The sequence below is a fragment of the Leiobunum rupestre genome, chromosome 4 (assembly GCF_980474605.1).
Source record: "Leiobunum rupestre chromosome 4, qqLeiRupe1.1.hap1, whole genome shotgun sequence".
Classification (NCBI taxonomy): domain Eukaryota; kingdom Metazoa; phylum Arthropoda; class Arachnida; order Opiliones; family Sclerosomatidae; genus Leiobunum; species Leiobunum rupestre.
The window spans coordinates 44,138,016-44,162,360 of record NC_143387.1 but is presented as its reverse complement, the minus strand read 5'-3'; the positions used below and the strand labels follow the sequence as shown (position 1 = coordinate 44,162,360).

General features: G+C 36.5%; 2 protein-coding genes across 2 annotated transcripts; one reads left to right on the top strand and one right to left on the bottom strand.

Annotated features, from left to right (window-relative positions):
• The first annotated feature begins 1,661 nt into the window (after nucleotides 1-1,661).
• On the top strand, nucleotides 1,662-10,176 carry LOC149947938 (protein Wnt-10a-like). The gene is made up of 3 exons (XM_090172185.1): nucleotides 1,662-1,677; nucleotides 2,227-2,582; nucleotides 8,586-10,176. Exons 1-3 carry the CDS (start codon nucleotides 1,665-1,667, stop codon nucleotides 9,093-9,095), a joined length of 879 nt encoding a protein of 292 aa, XP_090028311.1. The 5' UTR covers nucleotides 1,662-1,664; the 3' UTR covers nucleotides 9,096-10,176.
• A 121-nt stretch (nucleotides 10,177-10,297) lies between these two features.
• LOC149947937 (endoplasmic reticulum disulfide reductase DNAJC10-like) lies at nucleotides 10,298-23,013 on the bottom strand. The gene is made up of 18 exons (XM_090172281.1): nucleotides 22,427-23,013; nucleotides 22,052-22,226; nucleotides 21,158-21,208; nucleotides 20,996-21,081; nucleotides 20,250-20,375; nucleotides 18,468-18,636; nucleotides 18,350-18,393; nucleotides 17,787-18,008; nucleotides 16,644-16,878; nucleotides 16,436-16,572; nucleotides 15,654-15,767; nucleotides 15,477-15,578; nucleotides 12,835-12,990; nucleotides 12,630-12,769; nucleotides 12,364-12,565; nucleotides 12,120-12,248; nucleotides 11,051-11,128; nucleotides 10,298-10,675 (listed from the first exon to the last, which is right to left on the bottom strand). The coding sequence occupies exons 1-18, from the start codon at nucleotides 22,604-22,606 to the stop codon at nucleotides 10,646-10,648; spliced, it is 2,376 nt and encodes a 791-aa protein (XP_090028407.1). The 5' UTR covers nucleotides 22,607-23,013; the 3' UTR covers nucleotides 10,298-10,645.
• Nucleotides 23,014-24,345: the final 1,332 nt, after the last annotated feature.

Here is a 24,345-nt window from a genome sequence, read left to right as displayed (position 1 = left end):
TCCCAAAATATAAAATTATTTCAATTAAATATTCCCATAAATATAAATTATTTCAATTAAATATTCTAATAAATATAAATTATTTAAATTAATAATTCCCTAAATATATAAACTTAATTTCCATAAAGTAAACTAAATTATCGGATGCTCAATTTTAATTTTCGTAAAGTATTATTTCCATTTGGCTTTTTGGCCGTTAAAAGACATTTAGCAACGTCTTTAAATCAAAATAGTCTCGTTAAATAATAACGTAATCGAATTACAATCCAGTTTTCGCATTATTACCACAAACGAAATTTCTAGAGTGTTACTTAAACTTCATACGCGCTTGGCGTATAAACGCCTTTAACATAATCTAACGTAAATATAAGGTCTTTTTATTTTTGTTTAATCACTCGAAGAATATACGGACTTATTGAGAGAAACTATCCCGAAACAAACAAATCATCGGGGCCAACTTCGATTTATTATTATTTCGTTTCCGCGAACCGAAATTACTTGTTTATAATATAACCGAGATTATAAACGCAACACGTGTCATAAATCAATTTTAGATAATAGTTTTAAAACTAGAAACGCTTTTTAGCAAAATAAAAATGGGCTAAATCAAATCGCGCGATTGGGAACCCGTTTCTAAAGTTTTGGAAGCACCGATTTGGCGAAGGCAACAGAGAGAGAGAGCTGGCGTCCTTATGAATTTTACACGCGATATTTGGTTATCGACTCGACGAATTTAAGAGATATTTACGTGTAAGTGTAAATAGAGGGAAACTTTTTCTTCTTCTTAATAAATAAGGAATCTTGTTTATAGCTCTCGCGTAGACGGGTTTGATAAATTATGGGTGTGTATACGTTAATTTTATTTATATATCCCGAGAAACCTTAAATCGCGCGTGCTGCGGGCGTGTGTTGGACCGAAAAACGTCCTTCTGCTAAATGACGCTGTTTCGGATGTCAATTACCGAAATAGCTTAGCAGAAATATGCTTATTTTACGTATTTAGAAGAGAAAAAAAATAGGAGAAACTTGATATTCGTACACACCCATAATTTATCGATAAGCGGGTAAACATACTTTAACTCTCTCCGTCTGGAGAAATCGGGAGCCCGCGCTATTCAACTAATACGCGACTCTTTTCAAATTTCGCGCTGCCTTTAAAATTGCGGCCAAATTATTCGTACGTGAGTGTCGCGACGTTAATGGAGAATTGGCGTAACGCTCGGAGGGTTCTTGGATCCTTTTTCACGTTCGATTTCGAATTTAGGGTCGTGAGGGATCTGAGCTTTCCGAGATCCGTTTTCACGAGACATATCGGATCGAAAATAACATTTATGCGCTTCACTTTAGGAAAATATCTTTGTTTGTATTTGTCGTGTTCTTGTTGCAGATCTCTCGTGTGCGCGTCAGAACCCACCAAGTCTCTTTCTCACGTCTTAGCCATGATGGACAAGGCGCAAAGCGTCAAAGATTTTTGCCGCGCGAGTCCGAGGTTGCTGTTGAAGTATCAAAGAAAGCTCTGCTTCCAAAATCCCGAAGTGACGGCGGTCGCCCTGTACGGATTGAAATCGGCGCTGAAGGAATGCAATCGACAATTCCGATATTCTCGCTGGGACTGTTCCAATTTAAGATCGACGGAGCCGGCAAGGGCGATGCAAGACGGCGCCATGATGAGAAAAGGTAGGCAAAGAACTCTTTACCTAATGACAAAATTCGAAAATTATATCTCTTATATCTAGAAATTAAATTAATTTGATATTAAAAAGAATAGAACCCCAACACTTCATTCTATGGCTTTAGATAATTCTGGCGCTAGATAGTGAATTCTTGCTCAAATTGTGACGTGGTCTTCCGTAAAGGATGCGTTGAGGTTAGATTCCCTTTAATATTTCGTTTTACCAAAGACAAATATTTCAAAGACTAAATACACTGCTCAAATAAAATGCTGTTTAATTTTTTTTAAATAATTACGCGTTAGCCTTTTGTATAAATGGATTCAATATACGTATTTATTACAACAAGGTATCTCAATCTGACCCGCTATAGAGTTTTATTTGAATTATAAAAGCTGAAAGAAATCGCGAACAAAAGTCTGATATTGTTAAGTTGTAAAAGCGTATATAGAAGCTTTATTTCGAGATTCGCAATAGCCATTACTCCCCATCAGCGGGCCGTAATAAGGATATTATTACACGCTTCTCGGATAAGTAATAAAATCATTCGTTTTAGGTTTCAAGGAAACGTCATTCGTGCAGGCGTTGGCCGCGGCCAGCATCGCTCACTCGGTGGCTCGAGCGTGCAGTTTGGGACAAATATTGGCGTGCGGAATGTCTTGCAATTCCCCTTTAGAAGACGACGACTTTTCCGACATTAACGAGAGCGTCAATCGAGTGAAGAAGAGAACTTCCAACTCGGCGGCGTCACCCTCGTTCGTCAATCCGAAGAGCTGGTCGTGGGGAGGATGCGCCCAAGGAGCTCTGGAATACGGACTGCGATTTTCACGCCGATTCCTCGGATCAGATGCCACCAAATCCAGGGATTTGCATTCGGTTGTTCGAAGACATAATCACTTGGTCGGAAGAATAGTACGTATCATCCGAATGTAACATATTGCCGCTACCGATATTCTTTGAATGGGACGCGCTAGCGAAAGTTCACTAATTATGACATTATTGTATTATCACGATAGCTAATTTACATTACGTAACAAATATCAAGTTTCCCTACTCCATGATATCTTTATTCTCTCGAGGAAGAACTCGAAATAGTTTAAGGGCTAACCAGTGGCGGCGGAAGGGAAATATTTGTCGGGGTACAAAAGTAAAAATCCGGGCCAGACCACAGCTAGCGCTCCGAAAAAATTTGCTAGTGATTTGCACGACAATAGAGCAGTGTTTAGCAAATAGCTAGTCTAATTCAGTATTTAATTCAATCACTTTCTTAATTTATATAATTATATGAATAAATATATATATATATAAATATATATATATATATATATATATTTATTCATAAATATAAATATAAATATTATTATTTACAATATAATAATTATTATTATATTATTTACAATATAATTATTATTATATTATTTACAATATAATTATTATTATATTATTTACAATATAATTATTATTATATTATTTACAATATAATTATTATTATATTATTTACAATATTATTATTATTATTATTATATTATGTATAATAATAATTATTATTATTATTATATTATGTATAATACAATTATTATTATTATATTATGTATAATTCAATTATTATTAATATATTATACATAATATAATTATTATTATTATATTATGTATAATATAATTATTATTATTCAAAATAACTTTAACAAATTGTATAATACCGATAACTACCCCTTAGACTTGTATAACCAGAATCTTAACTCCTTTAAAAATAATACAATGGCCCGCTTAAAAGAAATTTACAATATCTAACCAAATGGTTAATTTTTTTAAACTTTTTTAAACTTTTAAATACTTAAATGTAAATAAATCAACAAGACAAACAAATTAGTAACACATTTGTGCCATTTTTTTAAACCCCATTGTATAAATACATAATAATATAACAATAACGTAACCTCTGTATAAATTTTAAAAGTGTTACTACTAACATGTTTTTATACAGAATAAAAAAAGCTTGAATTGAATTGAATTATATTATGTATAATATAATATTTATTTTTATTATATTATGTATAATATAATATTTATTTTTATTATATTATGTATAATATTATTATTATATTATGTATAATATGATTATTATTATAAAATGTGATTTATGAAATTTTTGGAAGGGTAATTTTGGGGGCGGTACAAATACATTAATTGTGCCCCCGCCTGAAATCTAGGAAGGTTAAAATGTACCCCTGTACCCCCTATTCCGCCGCCACTGGGGCTAACACGGTATTGGCGAAGCATTATGGTTAGAAAGGATTCAGAGAGTGATTAGTAAAGCCAGAAAAATTTAAAGGAATATAGAGCGATAGCGCTTTCCGCCATTTTAAGGGATGCATTTGTTTTCGAAAGACATGTAGATGTATGTAATCCACACTGCTCAATTAATGAGCGTAAGCGTGGTATTTTGATGGATCAAGAAAAAAGCCAATTTTCCTTATTTTTGTTTGAAAGTAGAGATGTGACCCAAATCTTGGGATGAAAAAATTACAAACAGATACCTTTAGAACTTTCAACATTTTCCCCGAAATTAAATTTGGGATTACGCGTAAAACCAAAACCGTCTGGTCAAACTGAGGGAAAATACAATCGAACACTCCGTCACTTTGAATTGCAAAAGGAAAGTCTCACTGAAGAGATGGCCAAGACCGATTCGGCGCGTCAGAGGGGTTCGAGGGGAATACGCTACTTTGGTACTGATTGTGGCGCCATCTACGGCAGTTCTTCGAAAGCAGATATTGCCAGTCACTGCGCTTTCGCGAATCATATTACTGTAGGTATGTGTGACGTAATGTCATGTGTGTCAAATAAACGAAAAGGACATCCTAAGCCGAAGCAAATATTTCTAAAACAAGGACCCACAGTTAGTACCAGCACAGAGCCCTGTTGAAGTTTTAGCGGGAATTTCGTACCAGAACCGTAGCCTATTATTTAAAGTTCAGTCTACACATATTCATGTAGAAGCCAACTTTTGTGAAGTAGATGAAATCTTAATTTAAATGACGTTCTTAAAGTTTGGTAATATTCCCTACCCTTTAGTTTTGAACTCCAAAAACTGACGACAACACTTCCTGCCACAGCCCGACTTGCCTATAAGTTAATATTGCTACCCCCTCCCAAGATACCTTTTGCTACGCCCCTGTTAACTGTAATGATAGCTTGACGAAAACACTTTTTTAGTAAATTATTGGTAATGCTACAGAGTAATGGTCACAGCTAAGTTAAAATTTATCAACTGCTGAAAATACCACGCTTCTATAAGTCCCCTATCCTACATAGTTATATACTATCAATGATCTAAAAATTCAATTTAAACTTAGTGGTTTTCGAAACCCGAATTAATTGTTTTGCTAGCTTCTTAAATTAACACGCTACATTTCACATCGAAGTAGATTTTGATTTAAACTACTGATTTGGTCAATATGTCCTCTTGTCGGCGAAATCTTATGTCGTTTATCTTTGGTTGCTCTGACTGCTACCGAAATGCTACGAATATCGTCGCTGGTCCCATTCCCCTGTCGAGGGCAAATCCCGGAGAGAATCGCGGGGTCATAGTCGGAGCAATGGAATTCTTAATAAAAAGTAAAAAATTAGGGGAAATGGAAGTGGTCAGGTAAGAAGAGTTGCAAATAATTAACGTTTTATTATATTAGTATCATCATCATTTGGAATTCATTCATTAATTTGAAAATTTATGGATTCTATGCAAAATTAAGGTAAAATATATTCGGAATACGTATCAGATGTATCTTGTTTACTATTTAGTGTAATATCAGAACATTTTGCTATGTCTTTATTTAAAATTTACCCTTAATTTCCTCCGAAATACTGCTCCTTAAAACATTTGAAATCTCTATTGCGTAAAAGTCACTTGATATGAGCGGGATAACAGTTTCTCAAAGATAAATCATAAACGCCATAAATTTGAAAAACGTTTGGTAATATTGAACCAGCAGCGCACCGTCACACTTTAGTTTTGAACTCCGAAAGGTTCTGGCCAGTAGGCTAAAAAGATACTTTTTACTAAAATACTGTGTTAGTAAAACATTCGTGTAACTATATATCAGGATAGTCTAGTTCCATCAGTTAAGCTAGTTAACAGAGCTTTAGAGCCGCTTTTACAGCAATTTACACTTTTTACGTAAGTGAACCCACGAAATCAGCCTGAGGTAAAGTTAATTTATTGAGACCTTTTTTGTATGGTGATTTTACCCCATATTGGTTTCCCTACAGCCTTATAGCTCGAAACACTAACTTTATTACTTTGATAGGTAACCCTCCCCACCCTTTCCAAATTACAAGAGACTGGAGATCAGTAGGGTCTTTTTCGTATTTGGTTTGTCCAAATACGTTTTATTTCAACTTTCTTAATTGCGCTTATATACCAAAGTATCGTAAATGATTCTGTTCTCATTTTATTTTCCCGCTTCAGCCTTTGTTAATATTAACTGATCTGTGTAATAAAGGTTCAGAAATAGAGTAAGTGCTGAATCTCGATGATATGAAATATCTAGTGCTATAGACTTTATTTCGCTCCAAAATATGAGAGTAGTAGTTGGCTGAAGTAGTGATTGAAGGAATGAAGGTTATTATTTCAAAAACATTATCCCGCAATCCTACATCCGTTTGGTATTGTCTAGTTTGTTGAACGATTAGGTAGAGTATATCTGAGGTAACCGGGGGTCCTAATAATCATGATAAAAAATTTAATCATGATTTAATAATTTTTAATCTTTGTACAGTCAAAGCTACAGATTTCCTTTTAATCTAATCTAATCATGATTTAATCATACGAGGGTGTCCTAATAATCATTGGAGTGAGCTGCCCCTCGGAGGTAACATATGTGTACTATTTGCTCTAACCGACAGATTTCGGTAGTTGATGGTTATACTTCGGTTTATTTAAAAACTATTCCGATAAAAATTAAGAAATAAGTGCCACATTAAAAATTGCACTTTAATATGATTACCGAGATGATAAAAGATTTCTTTGCCGTAGCTATTAGCGGTTTCCATTTGAGTGCTCATGTTCCATTTGCGTGTTCGGATCTGAAATCGGTCGAAACCAATCTGCCGATTTCGATAACTCTAAGGATCGAGAGCGCTCTCGGAGCACTTTTTTTAGCGCGTTGTAGGCCTATAAATGATTCTTTAATAGGTAGAAAATATCGCGCTTTGGAGGTCGCGATAATAATTTGTGGCATTTGCTATCTCCGAGACCACTTTAGTCAAAAATGTAAAAAATATGATCAAAAGATCCCAAGTACAAAGAGCTGCAGTTGCAATCTAAAGTTATGCAAACGAAGGAACATAATTTAGGCGTTTGATATTTCTTAAATAGTTAGGAAAAGAAATGTAAGTAAAATATAAATCGATAGCAACTTGAAGGACTGAATATCAATTTTGGTCGATATGAAACTTATATTACGACTAGGTCGACTTGTAAGCATTTAAAACCTAAAATCGGGTTAGAATTACGAGAAACGAGAGTGAAAACATGAATTAGGACATGATGAATAGAATCATAATTATACCATTCGTTTACTGGCCACCTTTTAGGCGTTGTTGTTAAATATTTTTTAATATTCCCGTTAGTTCTTTTCCAAATTTCGAATAAATACTGACATAAAGTCCCCATAAGGAAAGGTCTAGGCGAAATTTTTGACGATCACATACCCGTTATTAAGAGGTAGGTATTCAAAATCTGCACCTCCTAGTGGCTACGTCCTCAACTATTCATTTCTGAAATAAATTTCGCGAAATGCATCATGAATGCGTGCAAGCCGTGCGCAAACGTTTTTAAACTTAGAAACACGCGAAATAAATCTCCGCCTCTAGCCCTTAGCTTATTCAAAATTTTATCGCTTTAAAACTTAAAATTAACACTTATCTTTTCAAAATGATTCATCAGAATCTAAAATTGTCTATTAGAAAGAAGATTTGTGTTTCAGAAGGTATTTATGTTTCAAATTTGAGATTTAGACGCGTTTTGTGTGTCATTTATCAACCCGAGCGCGGCTGCTCTATCAAGATATTATTACAGATGTAGAAATTTTGAAAACACGTAAATTTTCTCCTCGCATGGACAATGCCGTAAACATGTGGCTCTATGCTAGACCTTTACTTATGGGGACCTTATGGTAGGCTTATGATACTGATAATAAAAAATTCCAAAACCGAAAAAGAAATCGTTTTACTTGAAATTGAGACGCAATGGAAATCATGGCATGATACTCTGCATTTATATCAGAAGCACGGAGAAAGTTTTTAGAAAGGAAGAAAGTGGCTTTGCGCGGGATCGGTTTACAAGACCGTCAAGTTGGCGGAATTTGTTACATAAAGTATTTTTTAAGAATAATCAATAAGTCCGTGGGGTCGGAAACCAACATTGTTTTAATAATAACTTATTTCATTTAAAATTGCCCATATTTTACCGGGTAAAATAACCAGAAGAACAGCTAGCGGAGAAAAGGGTAAATTTAATTCTATTAATTTAACACAGCAACTTGGAAATCCAATACACTTTTGTCAGAGTATTTTACCAACAGTTTTAATAATATATTTTTTAAAAATTGATCATATAAGTCAGGGTAAAATGACATAGTGAAGATAAAAGGAAATTGTTAAACCTGGACAAAAATTTAGTAAAAATTTAATTTTTTAGAATCCCCACTACGCATTTGTCCCACTCCATGGCTTAACTCGCCCTAGAAAATGAATAGGGACAAATTGTAGGTGAAACTGCCTTTAAAACTGCGTTTACAATTCTGCGCGTAATGTTTCTTTCACCAACTCTTGAAACAAGTTGGTAGGGAATCTAGGTTATATTTATTGGTAAAAGCTGGTTGTATACTAACGTTTATTATTTTCACTTCGCAGACTTTACACGACTCGGCTAAGCTAAAATGCAAATGCCACGGAGTGTCCGGCAGTTGCGAGATGAAAACTTGCTGGAAATCACCCACCGACTTCCGTCATACCGGCCGACAACTGAGAAAGCGTTACTACAAAGCCAGACACGTGTCTCTGTCGAACGTCGCGGCCGCTCAAGGTTCTCGTTTGAACATCGAGCCCGTGCAAGGGTCAAACCCCAAACCAATCAAAGAAAAGGAACTTATATTTTACGAGTCTTCGCCTACTTTCTGCGAGAATGCGGACGACATTGGCTGGAGAGGAACGTCGGGACGAGTTTGTAACGCTTCTTCTGTGGTGCAGGACGTTCCCGACACTCGCCGAAAGCCCAACGGCTGCTCTTCTCTTTGTTGCGGACGGGGCTACGACACCATTCGACGAAAACGTAGTCGGAAATGCAATTGCACGTTTACTTGGTGCTGCACCGTCTCTTGTTCTACTTGCAATACCGTCGAATGGGTTACCGTGTGTAAATAAGTTACTTTTATTTTTTAAATAGCGACAGCCCGTGATAATATTTGCTTCTCACTTGATTCAAGCGATATATCTCTGTGCTCTAGTATTCATAGTTTAGATATTGCATTAGTCTTTGTTGGACTAAATCTAACTGATTAAACTATAGGACAAATATGAAGCTGTTTGCCTCGGTAGATAATGATATGGAGGTGTGAATGCGTAACCAGCCCCAAATGCGCTGTAGGGGAAAATGTTAAAATTGCGGCAATTTACAGCGAGATATCGAGGAAATGGGTTGGGAAAACGGAGTTCAAAGAAAAGTGTCCACGCTACTACCTTGTTAAAACACTTGAGGTGGCATTAAAACCGCAGTCATACGACATTTAAAACCTACTAACTAGAATTTAACAGCTTCGTTGGAGCAAGTTGAGGCTCGGACGGTAATTATGACGTAATTTTTGTGACGGGATGCGTCAATGTTCCATTATTTTTAGAAGAAGGCCTTGGAAGAAAACATTATACAACAAGAATAACTTCAATATAATGTCAAGTTATCAAGAATGATTGACGTCAAGATTTTTTTTAAATTGTTAAGTTCGCGAGATCGCACGAAATATTGCTATCCTTTTAAGAATTCTTGTCAACTTGACGTAACCTTGTTCTTGAATCTTTTAATAACGTTTGGTGTTATAGTGGCGTAACATTCTAGAAACAAGCAGTATTCTATGGCTTGTTTGAACTACTTTGATTAACCTAACATTCTAGGTGCGTTGAAACGGTTTCCAAAAGCAGTTTTAGAACGTTTAAGCTGTTCGTCGTTTAAGACGACCAAATCAGTTCGGTTAATTGTTATAACCGCATGGAAAATAGCGCTTTCAAGACGAGGAATCGAGAAATATCAGAAGAACGGTGTATTGATATCATTATTTTGCTTTTATAACCGCCATAATATTAAACCTCATTAGTTTTCAAATCACACGATTAATTTTTCTACCCTCCGTAGTTCGAAGAATGTGTATTGGAGTTTCGTATACCGGCACTCGAAATTTAATTATAAAAATTGGTATTTAACATATCTACGGCAAAAGATATGGGACATCATTATTGAGAACCTATTTAATACCCTGGATGTTTCAGCGAATTCCAGTATTTATTTATATTGACAAGTTTCATTTGATAATGACGTCATTTTAATAAGAAACGAGTCAATTAGAAAAAACATGTTCCTAGAAATAATATTTATTTAATGTCAAATACAGAAAAAACAAATTTGTAAATTTCAATAGAAATAAAATATTTATATCCTAGTTTTTCTAATGTGGCTAGAACCTTTTTTTTTATCTTAACAGTATCGTTGGTTTTGTAAAAAAAACTAGGCCTGGGACCGAATACGGTATTTAATAAAAGCGAAGACTTAATATATAGTTAAATAATTTTCGACTAGTATTGTAAAATTAATTTAAACCCAATAAAAGTAATACCCCCTTTATAGTACAAAAATATTTTCGTTTTAAAGTTCAAGCAATAAATTAGTAAACACAACTCAGATTCGTTTATATTTGATCTTCAAATTATAATTCTTCTTTGACAACTTTGGTAGGCTGAAAAGGTATAATTTAACATTAAGGGTTTTAAAACGATGTCCAACATTTTTTAAGATACTAAATAGAGCGCCGCATAATATGGCTAGGGTCGGGTTTTCACTAGTGCAAAAATGTGTATTAAATCTGGTTTTCATTAGCGCAAAAATGTGTATTAATTATGGTTTTCACTAGTGCAAAAATGTGTATTAAATCTCCGTTGGGCCTAATAATTCTTTGCGTCGACATCATGGTATTTATGCCCTTAGTGAAAATCAGCTCTTAGACCAAGAAGTCGACTCTGGCCGTCGCGTTATTTTTGTACTTCACACCAATAATTTTATTTTTTATCGAGTGCGAAACTGTTCTCGAGGGCTTACTGAACTATAATATTACCTTTTTTGATAAAAGCTTCTTTATAAAATGAATTATATAGTCTCCATCCTGACTATTTATATCTTCACCCCAGGGAATCTGCAAAAGAGAACGACCACGTGTAAACACGATAAAAAGTAAGTTAACAAAGAAGATAAAAGCCTTTAAAAGCATATCAGGTCGATTTATGTACATAATTTTGTCAACAATCAGGTGGATGTGGCGACCATCCATGAAGAAGATTTCGACCCATCAACCGGTTTCTTTCAAACTTTGTCTATGTACGCCGATATACTTTGTTGCATGCTAAAACATGGGCGCCGCCATTTCCCTTCACTGTGCTCTTTGTGAGCCGCCATGTTTCAAAAGGGTGTCGAAGACGTCATCAATAAAACCTTAAAACCTTAAAATGTTCACCATTTTCCACCACCTCGTAGTGATTATAAGTAGTGGTTTTGGAAAATTCCTCCTTTGTGCCTACTTTCATCTTACAGATCATAGAGTGCTTTCGACTTTTGAAGATTGAAACGCTACCGTTTGTGGCAAGATTTAAAATATTTATTTTGAAACAAACCATTTTACAGAGTGAATTAAGTATTAGTGATAATATTATATTTATAATATTGTTATATATTTCATAGCTTAACTTTTGAACTGGCGATGCAGAAAATACCATATAATAATAATAATAATAATCAGCTAGGCTAATACCCAAGGCACCACCTTAGGCCTAAGTCATCAAGAGACTTTTGAAGCCATTAATTCAGGTGGCCGGTTTACAATGCGTAGGTGGTGGCAAGCCCTTCATGCCACGCGAGCCAACAGCTCCCTACACTAACTATTACCGTTAACCTCAAGCACATTTCTAGCTATATATAGATACAAAGAAAATATAATTTCTACTAAAAAACAACCGTGGTAGCAGCATTACCGGTCATAGTTTGTTCAAAATGGCAGCCACCAATTTTGGGCATGAAACTAGGTCTATACTTTATGTTTGGAAAACGTCTTGAGAATTAGTGAATTGAAACGTGGGCGATGAAAAGGTTTCGTTTAAAGTGAAAGAAAATAGTGAAAATAATAATCTAACCTGGGTATTTCCATCTTTTGTTCCAGCATAAAACCGAACTGTCGGATAGGCTTGAACACTGGCTTGTTGACAAGCACTCGCATGTTTATCACAGTTTACCTTACCAGCTTTAACGCTTCCCTCCAATTCCTGAAAAGTAATATTCGTTAAAGACATTTATAATATTTGGTATAATGTACTGTGTTTGCAAAGTGTTAATGTCGGTCAAGCACTATATTACCAATTACAATGTCAATAAAATTACCTTGGCAATATCTTCGAAGACGGGCTCGAAAATTTGGCAATGACCACACCACGGCGCGTAGAAATCAATTACCCATGGATCGGAAGACAGTAAAACTTGGTTGAAAAAGTCATTCGAAGACAATGATTTGGCGACGGTTGGAAGAAATCCCCGGACCCAAACTTTCAAAGATTCCGAATCACGGCTCCAGCCGTTAAACGTACTGCGAGATTTAAGAACATATTCACCTCAAATATTTACCAATACAATGTATTTCGGTGAAGTACCTAAAGTCTTTGTTATCCACACTACCCAATGAGTACACTCTGAGAGTTGGATAGGAACTAACACCGTTTTTTCTACACAATTCTTGGTGGAGTTGACAATCGACTTCTCCAACTTTAATCATGGGCTCTTTTGTCAGCGCCTGAAATTAAATACAAATGGGTTATCATCTTCATGTGAATCCAAATTATTTATAATTAAGCTTACTTTCGCCATTCTTCGCCAATGCGGACCAAGCTTTTGGCATGGACCACACCAAGGTGCGTAAAAATCTACAGCCCAAATTACATTTTCATCTTTGGTATCGATGGAAGTCGAAAATGTCGCCGGCGTTAGTGAAACCACTACTGGATTTAACGTATCCTGTTATAGAAAGAGCCATGCATTTTTGGTAATGTATATTTAAGGCAAGTTTCATTTTTTTTATTATATCATAGGAACTATGGTCTAATATTTTTAATGGTTTTAAATAGTGGAATCAAGTCAACATAGTCATTCCCTCAAAGTAGAAATAAATAAATTCTTGGCGGAAGTTATTCTTCTAAAATTCCCTACCAGGAGGGTGTTTGCAACGACCTCTTGACGCAACACTAGAGGGATTTTACCTGAAAGGTAGTATACCCCTAGCAGGGACGTTCATGCTACCGTCAATACTCACTGGTGGCGCGTATACAACGAAGCAGGTCATTTAGGCGCTGCCGTTTCGGCGCCTAGATATTTAGGCGCCGTGTCACTTTGACATTTACCCGCCGCAATGTAAAAGGATCGTGGATCGAAAGGGTAGGTTAGATTAGATTAAAAAAATGAAAAACTATACCTTTATTCCTTTTTTAGCGCTTAAAGGGCAACGCAAGTGGCCATGTAGGGGGGCTATGGAACTATGTTTTCTTCTACAAGTTGTAAGTTGGTTTTCGAAGGAGTATTTTCGAATTTCTTAGCTCACCGCCAACGAAACTAGTATTTTAGGCTTAGCTTAATTTATTTATTTATTATGGAGAAAAGAACTGAGTTAGTTTCCGATAGTTTGACGTTGATATTTGCGATTTAACCATGTTTTGGAATAAAATTATTTGCCAGTTTAATATTTTCAATTATTGAGGTTGAAATATTGGGCCTTGGACGCGGTAAATCTCTGCCGCTAGCCTCACACACTTGGTCCTATATCCCGTCTCCCTTAACAATTTCCCAATCAATAAACCCCGACAGAACATGTATCTTGGTTTTATTACATTTCTTTTATATAAAGAATCAGATTGGTCGATAAGCTCGGTAACTTCACTTTCCTCGGCCATTTTCGCGACTAAAGAATGCATAGATTTTGCATGATGAAAACCGCGAGAGGCGTATTTATACAAACTAACTTCGGCAAATATGGTTCTACTTTTATTTACAGAGAGAAAGGCTATGCAAGATAGAGCATGCGCAGTCGTTCTTTTTATCTATAAGATAATTTACCCCCTGCATGGCCACTTGCGTTTCCCTTTAAATGTCCGGCGTCTAGATGTCGCCGATCGGTCTATAAAGTAGTAAAATATCTTTGTTGTGTACGTACATCTCCCAACAAAATTTCTATGCACCTTGTAGCAAGACGGGATATTTGAAATTTCTACTAGACAGTCGCGCTACCTTCTCTACTAGAGTTATTATCCCTTTAACGCGAGTTAAGAATGGCTTTCACTGCGCGGGGAATAATGTATTTTTCTTTACACGCCCAAAAACATTTATACGTTACAAAGTTAAGACCCCGCCGTAGTGAGAACTAAGCTTTATGCTTTCCACTAGCGCGCGTAACTGTGCGTCAACCAAATTTGGATCATTAAGACAAATACATTATTACGCGAGCTAGTGAAAATCAAGCTTTAAGAATACAATATTTTTAGGTCGCCGTCGCCTCGCTTTTTTCAGGGTGAAAACCAGCCTTTAAGGAAAATGAATCCTCCTAGTGGTGCTTGCAGACATGGCGTGTTTACATTTTCGATGCCCCTACGCCACGTCGCCTAATTGATTTCGCTCACTTAGGTCTCGTCACGCCTTTTTTACAACGGTTAGAATTCAGCCGTGTAAATAAGCCGTGGTCTGGTTAATTATGAATAGTCAACCGTTGAACCAAAATTTTGGTGCCCTAGGGCCTCGTATACCCATTCGTCGAGAGACAAAATAGGGGATAAAGTGATGGAGAATTATTAGTTAACTGTTCTTTTTAAATTGTCATAAGTCTATATGGGGAAAATATGAAAGCTCGATAACCATGTTAAAAATGGCGAACCATAAGAGTTTTACAATAAACTATAAAATCAGACCTCTGAAGGTAAAAGCAGCGCTTATCTTTCGACGCAGTGGCGACATCTGCTGTTGGAGATTGTAGGCGTAGCGTAAGATCTTTTTTAAAGGAAATGGCGGCCGTTCGAATCCCGCCGTCGGACTGAACATTGTTTTATAAAAGGGAAATTGGTAACCGCAAATTGAAATTTTAAAGCACGTTACAGTGTAATTATAATCATGTTCTTATCGCTAAGAACTTTTAAAAAAACGAAAATGATAAATTTTGGGTCTCAACTGAGACCGGATTTCAGAAGTGGCGACTTGACAGTCAATAAAAGCGTACGCTACGAATGGACTATCGCGTAAGATTATAATGCGTTAAAAAATCAGTACTCGTCCACCACGGTTATATAGTTCCGTGGAATTCCGTTTTTGATGGATAAGACTAAGCTTTCATACTTCCGCTGAAGGGCTTATTGTAGACTATTGACATATTATAAAAATTAAGAAATTGAAAGTTTTATACTAATATGACAGAATCCAAACCAATGTAAAACTTTCGAATACTTTGGTTGAAGACACAGTACCTCAATGAATTCCAGTAATTCGCTGGCGGTATGACGGCCGTGAAATTGGTGTGGAACGGATTGGTTAAAAAGAATTGTAGTCGGATAAGACTTCACCCCGTACTAATTTTGGATAGGTTCATGAAAAAGTCGTATTTTAGTATTATTTTGAAAAACCACGTAAATGAAAACGCTTACACTTGAGCACAATTCCGAATGTACAGTGCAATCCACGGTGCCAAAACTGACATCATCCGCGGCTTTGGAAGCTTTGCGCCATTCGGGTAAGAGATTCATACAAGGAGGACACCACTAAAAATATTACAAGGCTTTTATAAACATACTCATCAAACTGGATATAACAGGCATAAAAACTGGCAAATTTTACAAAATTATCGAAAACCAGACTTCAAACGCATGATTTAGAAGGCTATGGCTATAGTTAAAACCATAAGCCTAACAAAAAGGTATTCTTGAGTAAAGGTCTAAGCTTTATTCTATTCTAACATAAAGCGGAACCTCCTAGTGGTAATGTCCTCAACTACACATTTTTCGCATAGTCAGTGCCGTTAATCGGGAATCCATAATGCTACGGGTGATCATCGGCCAGTAACTCTTCTTTTATTTTTGTCGCGGAACTTAGTGGTTAAAGGACGTAGTTGGGCTGGTTAAGAGTAATTATTTCGTGCAGCTTTGGACGCCACTGACAACAAATTGTTTGTTGTGGATTCGGAAAACGAATATACCAAGAAAATGGGTTTAAGAAATCCCGATAAGTTTCCTCAGGGAAGTTCAACAAAATGTTCATCACACAATCATTAATGTACCTATCGTTCTCAAATCTAAGGAAAACAAGAGCGTCGTATAAGCTCCGCCAGCCAAGTTCTGCCAAAATGGCATATAAAAAATACCCTGTATCGTTTCCTGTTAAAACTCGGATTATGTATTATATTGCTTAATCAAATAGACTAAAAGCTTACCGGTGCGAAAAAATCCACAAACCAGGGTCCTGGCGAATGAACTACTTTTCCGGGAAAATCTTTCGGTTGGAGCGTTGCTACTTTACTTTCTAAAGTCTCCTTAACGAACAACATTATGCCGTGAACCGTTTTTTCGCCTTCACACAAAGAAAGCAATAAAATATATATTTTTTTGCTTTGAGCGAATGTAAAAGAGAAGGTACCTTACCATGATAGATCTCATATTCTCCACCGTTTCTAAATATAATAAAAGTGGGTAATTTTTTCAGATGAAAATACTGGCACAATTGTTTATCTATATCACAATCGATTTGTTCAAGCTCAACAAAACCAATCGAGGTTTTAAGAATTTTGATCTCTTTAGACAGTGTTTCGTCACTCTTTGATTTAAAATACACGAGGTGTGGGTTTTCATTGTGGTTTTTCAATCTCTTGAAAATTTCCTGTAACGAAACATCGGAAATTCACTCAATTACGCGAGACAATTGACTTAAGCTTCTCGCGACTCAGACGCATAACGCCACGAGGACAAAGCCGAGTTTAATGCCGTTAAGTGTACATGGGAACTTATTCCATGCATAGACAAATGAGAGGTAAAACCAGGGTATGAGTCCCGTACGTTTCCCAGTACAAATCTTGCCGTCATGCCAATTTTACGCTCCCTATCGTCGGGTAGGAGAAAAGCGGGCATTAGCCGGAATTCGGTGAACTATCCGGTTGATATTCTTCAGATCCGAGCGCCACGTGGTTTTTACTAAAAATGACGTCAAGTTCTACCTCGGATCAGAGCGCCACGTGGGGTACGTTCAACTCAACTATGACACCGGTTAGTAATTGCTGACACCGCTTTCCTACTGTACGCTTTTTCGCGTTTACGGTTTTGACGTCACGATGGTCATCGGTTGCTCACCGAAGTCACCGCCTGGTAATGTCGATTTTCCTATGACTGACGTCATTACTGTAAATTTACAACTATTTATTACTGTACAACAAATATATTTTTGGCGGGCGAAGTTCATCTCCGCATTGTTTATTGGAGCGTAGGGTGTTTATTTTCTAACATTGTAGCAATTATAACAAATTATAACACCCTGTGTGTTTTTTTAAACGATTGACTGCCACTAAAATCTACAGTATTTTCTTATATTACTTCATCAATTACAATTAAATAAAATAGTTTTCGCTTTCTTCTATTTTCCGGCCCGGAAAAAGAAATTGCGTGTTCTAACGCGACCGGACCACTTAGAATTGTATATCAAGTATTAATATTAGTATAACTTTAGGTTCGGCATCGAGCCCGGAGCTAAATCGACTTTAGTTTTATTAGTAAAATAATTTATGAAATACTCACATTGAATTTCTCTTTGTTCAAAGTTTCTGGTTCAGGTATATTGTTCAGTAAATTATTAAACACGTCTTTCTTCCCTTCTCCTTCAAGAACAGTTTTTGATTTGTGGGTTCCAGTGTCTTTCAAATCAGTAAACAATACCCATTCATTCGAGCTATGTCCCAGTAGCTTGCACAAATCACTTTCTTTATAGCATTCAATATGACCAACATTTACTAGACCATCCTTCAACGAGTAAAATTGGTTGTAAACATTATCAGTAAAGGAAAGAAAAAGATAACTAAAAATAGGCGGATCACTTTTTAACTATCTCACTAACCAGAGGTGGACCTTAACTTGGCTTTTTAAATATTTACAACACTGGCAAATTACTTTGAAACACTAACCAACTTCTAGTGAAATATTGTTACATTTTATTAAACAATTTACGAAGCATTCCTAAGAGTTATTTTTTTAGATTGGGTTTGTGATTTATTGCCAGTTGACACTGAAAGATTAGTCAGATAAAGCGAAACTATGGTTTGTGACTCAAGACTAACCTTAAAACGTGATACTACTTAACTTACCACCATAATTGATAACTTCTTTACTTCTTCAATATCCCAACATTCTGAAAATAAATATTAATTGAAACACATACCATAGAAATTGTTCAACAACATAGACATCAACGCTATGACTGACCTCTCTTCGACTCGCAAAAATAGATAAGCCATGGCTGCTCAATGTAAGCTGCTTGATCAAGAGAAACTTTAAAGTCATTTTTAGTAAGTTTAAAGTATGGATCTCCTATTTCGCCTAAAACAAATTCTGTGAGAGATTCAATATCCCTTTGACCTTGGTACTTCACTTCCTACGTTTAACAAAGAAAAATTTTATCATAAAAAGTTATTAGGCACATCAATAACCAAATAAATTATCTTAGCGTTAATCATTAACCCAGGAATATCGAATAGGCAATAACTTTCTTTCGGATTGGGCGTAGATGCTGCTTAACGTATTGTTAAATGACCAGGGTAAGGGGACGCCGTCGCAAGAAACAAGGGTAAGGGGACGCCGTCGCAAGAAACAGGGGTAAGGGGACGCCGTCGCAAGAAACAGGGGTAAGGGGACGCCGTCGCAAGAAACTGGGGTAAGGGGACGCCGTCGCAAGAAACAAGGGTAAGGGGACGCCGTCGCAAGAAACAGGGGTAAGGGGACGCCGTCGCAAGAAACAGGGGTAAGGGGACGCCGTCGCAAGAAACAGGGGTAAGGGGACGCCGTCGCAAGAAACCGGGGTAAGGGGACGCCGTCGCAAGAAACCGGGGTAAGGGGACGCGGTCGCAAGAAACCGGGGTGAGGTGGACGCCGTCGCAAGAAACCGGGGTAAAGGGACGCCGTCGCAAGAAACCGGGGTAAAGGGACGCCGTCGCAAGAAACAAGAGTACAGGGGACGCCGTCGCAAGAAACAAGAGTACAGGGGACGCCGTCGCAAGAAACAAGGGTACAGGGGACGCCGTCGCAAGAAACAAGGGTACAGGGGACGCCGTCGCAAGAAACAAGGGTACAGGGGACGCCGTCGCAAGAAACAAGGGTACAGGGGACGCCGTCGCAAGAAACAAGGGTACAGGGGACGCCGTCGCAAGAAACCGGGGTGAGGTGGACGCCGTCGCAAGAAACCGGGGTAAAGGGACGCCGTCGCAAGAAACCGGGGTAAGGGGACGCCGTCGCAAGAAACCGGGGTAAGGGGACGCCGTCGCAAGAAACCGGGGTGAGGTGGACGCCGTCGCAAGAAACCGGGGTAAAGGGACGCCGTCGCAAGAAACCGGGGTAAAGGGACGCCGTCGCAAGAAACAAGAGTACAGGGGACGCCGTCGCAAGAAACAAGAGTACAGGGGACGCCGTCGCAAGAAACAAGGGTACAGGGGACGCCGTCGCAAGAAACAAGGGTACAGGGGACGCCGTCGCAAGAAACAAGGGTACAGGGGACGCCGTCGCAAGAAACAAGGGTACAGGGGACGCCGTCGCAAGAAACCGGGGTGAGGTGGACGCCGTCGCAAGAAACCGGGGTAAAGGGACGCCGTCGCAAGAAACAAGGGTACAGGGGACGCCGTCGCAAGAAACAAGGGTACAGTGGACGCCGTCTCAAGAAACAAGGGTACAGGGGACGCCGTCGCAAGAAACAAGGGTACAGGGGACGCCGTCGCAAGAAACAAGGGTACAGGGGACGCCGTCTCAAGAAACAAGGGTACAGGGGACGCCGTCGCAAGAAACAAGGGTACAGGGGACGCCGTCGCAAGAAACAAGGGTAAGAGGGGGCCGTCGCAATGGTAGGATAAATCCTTGACCCTAGAACCCGAAAATAGAGGAGACTATCCTCTTTCTGGCGTTGTTTCGTCAATTGATTAATAAATGTACAAAGGAATACGTGCAGATCGAAATTAAGGGGTGTAATGAATAAATTAATGATATTGTCTGAAGGCTTACCTGTGGAAATAACATTAATGTGGGATATGAGCGAATATTTAGCTGCCTGCAGAGATTCCAATCTTCTTCACAGTTAACTGCACCAATCCTAACAACACCATCCAAGTCCCGGGCAAGTTGTCTCCACTACACCAGTAAAAATGAAAATAATTTGCAAGATAATTTAAATAATAGCGGGCGTTTGAAACTTCGCGGGTTTGCCGAGCGAATAAACTTGATTATTACACGTAACAAGCGAGCGTAAAAATGGAGCTTAGGGAACAGGGGAAAAAATATTTCCCGCGGAGCTTTAGGACGCTGGGATAATTTTAAAAATCAATAAAAATTTCCACTTCATTTGGATCATTTTTAAATTTAAAAACAATTACATTTTCAATTTGGGGTGGTAGAAGTATTTTAAATCCGAACTCATTTTTAAGGGTGTTGCCTACAGGTAATCAAACAGTTCAAAGTCCAAATGAGTACAAATTGTAATCAATAGGTTACTTGCATTAATTTTTTTAACACTGGAAAATGCATCAACTTTCATTTTTTAATAGGAAAGATTGATTCTAATAGAACGTAAAAATATATTTAAATAGTTTAGCTGTAATATGCAATTTATAACTAGTATACGGTTGCGGGAGTGAGCTGATAATATTTTTCAGATATGCATTGTTTATGGGTATGGTTGGGTGTTAGCCTAGTTTATTATTATTATTCTTATTATGCTTGGATAAAAATCAGTTAATGTAAAAGTTTCATACAGCTGGAGCCAAGTGGTGACAGTGCGAGCACTGGGGAGAGTAAAAATTGATGAACCAAACTGTCTCAGAGCCATCAACAAACCTATCTTAAGAAAATAAAACAAACGTAGTTTTATTTAAACTCTAAATCCCAGTAGGCGAATTCTGGGTTTTGATATTTACCAAAATCATTTCTACTCAATGTTGACACTTCAGGATCATCATCATAAATTCCTAAACAAATGTGTACACATTAGTAATTCTTATAATATATAGTCAATTTAATAGGAAAATTATTGTTTTATAATTTATATTTTAGATGGTAGATATAAATCTGATTTAAATCACATTCTTTTTCAATTTCACTGATTTTTAAACATTAACAAAGAACTCTTTATATTAAACCTGTCTAATGCTTATGTTGATAAAGTAAACTAATAAGAGTTGGCAATTTAAATTGTTATTTTTCTAATTCATTAAAATACATGTATGTCAATGAAGGAATAAAAATATTGAACCGTAGGTTCTCTAACAAATTAAATATACACAAAAACTGAGCATCCTGAAGTATTAAATATTAATTAAATTTAATTAAGATTACACCGCAATATATGGAAATTTCTCTTTATAATGCAGTTATCAATTGATTAAAAATTAATAAATTAAAAATGTCAACCTTTAAACTAAAATTTATATTAAAATTGATTAAATTAAATTACTTATTGTTAATTGGAGCTAAAGTTCTTAATGATTTAGTTATATGATCTAAACCAATGTTTATTTTAAATCCCTTAATTGTTTACATCAGACAATACTTTCTAATACTATTCCACTATTTTAACAATAATGGAGTTTTCACTGGTAATTGGCTTCACACATCACTAGTTGACTAAGGCCTGTGTGGTTCCTTGGATATTAGCTTAGCTGATTATATTAGTCATAATTTACAATCACGTAAGCCCTAAAATATTTCCCCATTTATATAATTGGTTCCAAAACTGGTATTTTCATTCAATACCTATCAAATATATACATAGCATATATACACTACTTGTGGTTTCAAAATTTAATACCTACCAAAACTTTCATAATAATAATTCCAACTATGGAAATTTCCTTTCCATCCAGAGCCAAAATCATCTTTCAGACCTTCTTCCCCATAGGTGTCATACTTCTTCCTAGTTTCTTGATCTTTAAGAACTTCATATGCTTTATTTATTTCTATAAATTTGTCATGTGCTTCTGGATCTCCCTAAAAATTAGATAATACACGTTAATTAACCACCATCATAAGTGTGTTGTTTGTAAACGTATGAGAGGAACTCTCTACAGTGTTAGCATATCACAAGCCTAGAAAATTAAAATGTATTAAACTTAATTTGATAGTTTCCTTGTTCCATGATATATAAAATTTAATATATTAAATATGAGGATAGAAAATAATAAACTCACTTGGTTTTTATCAGGGTGCATTGTCAATGCTAAATTCTTAAAGGCTTTCCTAATTTCTTTCGAATCTGCATCTTTCTTTACGCCAAGTAGTTCATATAAATCAGTTGCATGTACAATCAATGGCCAAATTACACCAATTAATATTATTACAAGTTCCAATTTTGGTTTTGAAAAACGCATTTTGAAAATTTTGTGAGAAAATTTGAAGAACGGAATATCAGTTTTTCTGATTTCAATCGCCGGTAAAAAATTTCAACAGCTCCGGGCCTTGGTCAAAATACAATACACTGTGGCACGTTAACACGTATAACGTAATCTATAACTTAAAAATTTTAATTCTAAAGATAATAGTTAAAATATTACATCTATAGATGTAAGAAAAAAACAAAAACAATGTATTTCGCACCTAAACATCGCGCCATTTCGCATAATATATACTAAAGAGAGTGCCGCTGGCGAACGCGCGCGTGCTAAAAGCTTCAAAGATACGTGTGCAGCGCTGCCAAATTCCTAAATGAAGCCAAGTTCAATCGATCACTTAAAATCATCATTTTACGATCAGTGAGATTTTCATGCGAGTTCGGGTCTTAGGATTATCCGATTATCCTTCACTGACGTCGACACTTTCTCATGAAAAAATATAGGACTACAATTTATTTATAGATTTATATAATTCAATTTTCTCTTTATTTAAGCAATTATCACTTTCTCTATCGGCTTGTTTGTTTTGTAATGCAGCATTTCGTATTTCATAAATTGAAATTAATTATTGGAAAATAATCCTCTGATTTCCATAGACCAGTACCGGATTTACTGAAGATGTGGCCCTAGGCAGATTTTGGTGGGGGCCTTTGTAAGGAAAGCATAAAAACTCAAAACTCGCGTGTACCGAAGAAAAATCCCTTGATTTCATCAGTGGTGGGGGCCTAATCTCTTGGTGGGGCCCACAGGCCTGTGCCTACTAGGCTTAGTCCTTAATCCGGCACTGCTATTGACATAACGAAAGTACGATACTTCTTATTCTTCCAACAATAATGGTTTTTCAGTTGTAGTCAGTTTCCCTGATGGCCATGAAAATCATTACGTGACTAAGAATTGACAGATTTTCTGCCAAAGCTTATTGAAAATTGAAACGTTTCAAGATAAAAAAAAAACGCTTACGTTTACAAACAAGACTAATTTTTCAATCAGAAGATAAAATTGACTATTATAAAAACTCGTTTCGTTTATGAAGTTAAACAACTAGGTTTAGGATCAAACTAACCTCGCATTAATTTTGAGTATATAGTGTGTTATACATTTGGCTTCCGAACTTACGATTTCTCAATAACTCAATGACAGACTACATTAACTTATGTCTAGAGTGTTACTTTTTTTAAATTACACTTTTTCAATTTTTAAAATTAAATTTTTTTGTGGCTGTTTTAGTTAAGAGATCTAAATAAAAGCGCAATCATGGTACGAACTCTGTAAAAGTGTTATTTATTTTTGTTTTTATAAAATATTCATTAACAAATAAATTTGAAGTCAATAATTATATTAAATTATGTTAAATGAATTATTAAGTTTTGGGATGCATATATTGCCGAAGAATCATATAAACATCATAACAAGGGGTTGGTGTGACCCCTCCCCACCCTTGGGTGTAAATTTGACTGTACTCACGTTTCACCCATCGTCGCCGCCCTCCGAACTTTCATTTAAAGGGCAACGCAAGTGACCATGCAGGGGGGTTAATTATCTTACAGATAAAAAGAACGACTGCGCATGCGCTATCTAGCTGCCTTAGCCTTTCCCTCTGTAAAAAAAGCAGAACCATATTTGCCTCGAGCCTGCCTGGACGAACTTGTGAATACGCCACCGTGTCATAAACCACAGTAAACTGTTGATCAATCAAATAAGCAGTTAAGCCAAGCACC